This window comes from Pristiophorus japonicus, chromosome 13, assembly GCF_044704955.1.
Source record: "Pristiophorus japonicus isolate sPriJap1 chromosome 13, sPriJap1.hap1, whole genome shotgun sequence".
In the NCBI taxonomy this organism is placed as follows: domain Eukaryota; kingdom Metazoa; phylum Chordata; class Chondrichthyes; family Pristiophoridae; genus Pristiophorus; species Pristiophorus japonicus.
In genome coordinates this window covers 141,577,544-141,581,950 of record NC_091989.1, presented here as the reverse complement: position 1 = coordinate 141,581,950, position 4,407 = coordinate 141,577,544, and the positions used below count along the sequence as shown (strand labels likewise).

The window sequence follows — 4,407 nt, the reverse complement described above, 5'->3', positions numbered from 1 at the left end:
TCCAGGAGTGTAACAATTCAACTCGTATAGCTGAAATAAACACTGCCCGTTTTCTGTTTGGGGTTTTATCAGTTGAATCTTAAAATAAAATATAAATAGCTGTGACTGTTGTCTCAAAATTGCATGCTATAAGTTCTTCAATCCCCAAGCACCTTGTGGAGTTCCCATTAAATACTGTCAACCTTTCTCTGGTAACATTCAGAAGGATATTGGACGCCTCTACAATAATTAGCTTACAACTAATAGGATCCACTTTAAAGTGCACTCATACAAAACTTTCCCTCCACTTAACCTACAGAATAATAAACACCTCACTGAGAATGTAATTGGTAAGAAATTCCCTTTTCCATATTAAAATACTCTTTTTTTTTTCCCTTCTTCCCGCCCCCCCCTTCTTCCCGCCCCCCCCTTCTTCCCGCCCCCCCCTTCTTCCCGCCCCCCCTTCTTCCCGCCCCCCCCTTCTTCCCGCCCCCCCTTCTTCCCGCCCCCCCCTTCTTCCCGCCCCCCCCTTCTTCCCGCCCCCCCCCTTCTTCCCGCCCCCCCCCTTCTTCCCGCCCCCCCCTTCTTCCCGCCCCCCCCCTTCTTCCCGCCCCCCCCCTTCTTCCCGCCCCCCCCTTCTTCCCGCCCCCCCCCTTCTTCCCGCCCCCCCCTTCTTCCCGCCCCCCCTTCTTCCCGCCCCCCTTCTTCCCGCCCCCCCCTTCTTCCGCCCCCCCTTCTTCCCGCCCCCCCCTTCTTCCCGCCCCCCCCTTCTTCCCGCCCCCCCTTCTTCCCGCCCCCCCCTTCTTCCCGCCCCCCCCTTCTTCCCGCCCCCCCCTTCTTCCCGCCCCCCCTTCTTCCCGCCCCCCCCTTCTTCCCGCCCCCCCTTCTTCCCGCCCCCCCCTTCTTCCCGCCCCCCCCTTCTTCCCGCCCCCCCCTTCTTCCCGCCCCCCCCTTCTTCCCGCCCCCCCCTTCTTCCCGCCCCCCCCTTCTTCCCGCCCCCCCCTTCTTCCCGCCCCCCCCTTCTTCCCGCCCCCCCCTTCTTCCCGCCCCCCCCTTCTTCCCGCCCCCCCTTCTTCCCGCCCCCCCCTTCTTCCCGCCCCCCCTTCTTCCCGCCCCCCCCTTCTTCCCGCCCCCCCCTTCTTCCCGCCCCCCCCTTCTTCCCGCCCCCCCCTTCTTCCCGCCCCCCCCTTCTTCCCGCCCCCCCCTTCTTCCCGCCCCCCCCTTCTTCCCGCCCCCCCTTCTTCCCGCCCCCCCTTCTTCCCGCCCCCCCCTTCTTCCCGCCCCCCCTTCTTCCCGCCCCCCCTTCTTCCCGCCCCCCCCTTCTTCCCGCCCCCCCCTTCTTCCCGCCCCCCCCTTCTTCCCGCCCCCCCCTTCTTCCCGCCCCCCCCTTCTTCCCCCCCCCCCTTCTTCCCCCCCCCCCCTCTTCCCCCCCCCTCTTCCCCCCCCCCCCCCTCTTCCCGCCCCCCCCTTCTTCCCGCCTTCATCAAGGGGCAGAACACTCTCAAAAAGCAATAGATGCTTGGTTAATCAATCATTTTTGAATCTAAGATCAATGGATTTTTGCTAGCCAAGGGTATTAAGGGGTTATGCAGTTAAGACACAAATCAGCCATGATCTCATTGAATGACAGAACAGACTCTAAGGGCTTAATGACCTACTCCTGTTCCTATGTTTTAGTACAGGTATTATATTTTGTACAGACATTTGTAACTCCCTATTAAAATATTTTTATGCCTTCCAAGATTGACTTTTGCTTGTTAAACTTGGGAGTTTTGATTATTATTTTTTATCTTTCACTTGATAAAACATGACTTTCTTGCAGTTAATTTTCAGTCTTTTAAAATCAAAATCATAAAATGTGAAGTTTAAGTTGAACCACTGATATCTCCTGCACCTTGTAGTCCCAAATAGTAATTGTTCAAAGCGAAATCAATTTGAAGTCAACTTTTCAATTCCAACCAGAGTATTGCAAATATATAAAGACAAATTAAACCAACTTCTTTATACATGTTTTTCAATGACAAAAGTTGGCCTGTGGCTTCAACAACAGTATGTTTAGTTATGTTGTGGTGGGCCTTGTTGCCTCTAGGAGTCGGTCAGACTGCCGGAGGTTGGGCTGAGGCAAGGGAGCCCGGATTTCGGAACATTTTCCGGACGACCCCACCAGGGATCAGTACGGTATCTGGATTCTAGAACTCCGGATTTTGGATGTCGCACCTGTATCGCCTAAATTTAATTTGTATACTCTTGATGGCAATGGGTGTGGTTAATGTGTTACTCAAAGCATTCATCCAGTCAACCTTTTATTTCTACTGTAAAGTCAATCATTAATGTTAAAAGCCCTAGTTAAATTAATGTTCGCTTTTCTTTTATTTGGGAATGTTGAGGCTGCATTTTGTGCCTGTGTTGGAGGCAGTGAAAGAGAGGAAAAGGAATTCTACAAATCAAAACTTCCTTGTTGAGCAGGGAATGCCAATAGAGATACAACACTATATTTAGTAGGTATGATGAAGTTATACAAAGGATTTGCAAGATTTTATATTGGCTACTAAATGCCTACTGGAGAACAAAATATCAAAATGGTAATCAGGCTATTTAAGCTTTAGGAAATTCAGATTGTGTTTTAAAGATAACCGTTTGATTGTGTGGTGTGAGAGAAATTCATACCTGACTTTTTTTTTGCATAGTTGCATCGAGAGTTCGATATGCACACAGTGATATTAAAGTTCCGGATTTCTCGGAGTATAGACGACAGGAAGTTCAAGACACCAGGAAATCCTCACAAAACAGCAGTGATACCAGGAAAGGGTTCTCCTACTTGCTAACTGGAACCACAGCTATTATGGGAGCCTATGCTGCAAAGAACATCGTCACCCAGTTTGTCACAAGCATGAGTGCCTCTGCTGACGTCCTGGCATTGTCTCAGATTGAAGTCAAGCTGGGCGATATCCCAGAAGGCAAGAACGTGACCTTCAAATGGAGAGGCAAACCTCTCTTCATCCGCCACCGTTCATCCAAGGAGATTGAGACCGAACAGGCAGTGAGCCTAGCTGAGTTGCGAGACCCACAATTAGATTCTGACAGAACGAAGGATCCAAAGTGGATGATTGTCATTGGTGTCTGCACTCACCTGGGCTGTGTGCCAATAGCCAATGCTGGAGAATATGGTGGCTACTACTGTCCCTGCCATGGATCTCACTATGATTCATCAGGGAGAATCAGGAAAGGCCCAGCTCCACTTAATCTGGAAGTACCACCATACGAGTTCATTAATGAGGATCTTGTGATTGTAGGTTAAATGAATAACTTTAAATCAAGTACCTTCCACTTTACTGGTGTGTTATCTGTACTATGTTGCATCGAACATTTTTAGCACCAGCTTGTTAAGGTAATCCTTGCTATTTTGAGTGCATTGGGGGAAATGGTGTAAATCAAGCTTGTCTTCAATAAATAATCCATTTTGCTTCATCTAGCAATTGTGGTCCAGTTTTTGAGGAATGTGTCTGATTTCAGCTTACAATGGTAATGGCATAGATCAGGATCATAAATTAATAAACCTGTAGTTGTGCCAGCTACTTAACTGGGATTCATAAACATTCACCCTATAAAATGATTCATGCAGCCATGTAATCTTTCAAATTTGCTATCTATAAAAATTGTTGCCATGTTGAAGTATAAATAAAATGGTCTTCCTGTAAACACTAAGAGCTTCTTACTGCCAGATTTGTAGTATACATGGTATGTTTACAGCACCAGTTAACTTTTTTTTTTAAGTTGCATCATGCAGAAAACTGGTAAATCTGCAATTTATTTCTAGATGTGAAAATGTAGATGAGGATCCCAACTCCTAATTCTGATGCATCTAAAATGTCCTCTAACTTATTCCAACAATTCATGCAGTCGACTTTCAAAAGACAAGCAGATTATAGAGCTTGACTTTAAATGTTTATAGGAAGCTTGCTGGATCTTAATTGTCAACAAACCTATGTGCATCAACCCATAAATGAGCTCGGGTTTATGGTAATTTAATTGTTGTACTTGCCACAGAAATTTACATATGTTTTTAAACTGATAAAATTTATACCGGCGTTTATGCTCCACTCAAGCCTCCTCCTGTCTTTCCTCATCTAACTCTATCAGCATAACCCTCTATTCCCTTTTCCCTCATATGCTTGTCTAGCCTCCCCTTAAATGCATCTATACTATTTGCTTCAACCACTCCCTGTGGTAGCAATTTTCACATTCTCACCACTCTGGGTAAAGAATTTTCTTCTGAATTCCCTATTGGATTTCTCAGTGACTATCTTATATTGATGGCCTCTAGTTATGCAATTCCCCACAAGTGGAAATATTCGCTCTCCACTCTTATCAAAACCTTTCACCCTCAGCCTTTTTTCAAGAGAAAAGAGATGCAGCCTGTTCATCCTT

General features: G+C 47.4%; 1 protein-coding gene across 1 annotated transcript in view; it reads left to right on the top strand.

Annotated features, from left to right (window-relative positions):
• The window catches only part of uqcrfs1 (ubiquinol-cytochrome c reductase, Rieske iron-sulfur polypeptide 1), an 8,250-nt gene extending 4,803 nt beyond the window's left edge, over positions 1–3,447 (top strand). Inside the window, exon 2 of the mRNA XM_070896952.1 lies at positions 2,667–3,447. Within this exon, the coding sequence (XP_070753053.1) occupies positions 2,667–3,277 (611 nt within the window). The 3' untranslated portion in view covers positions 3,278–3,447. The remainder of the gene's footprint in view (positions 1–2,666) is intronic.
• The last annotated feature ends 960 nt before the right edge of the window (positions 3,448–4,407 follow it).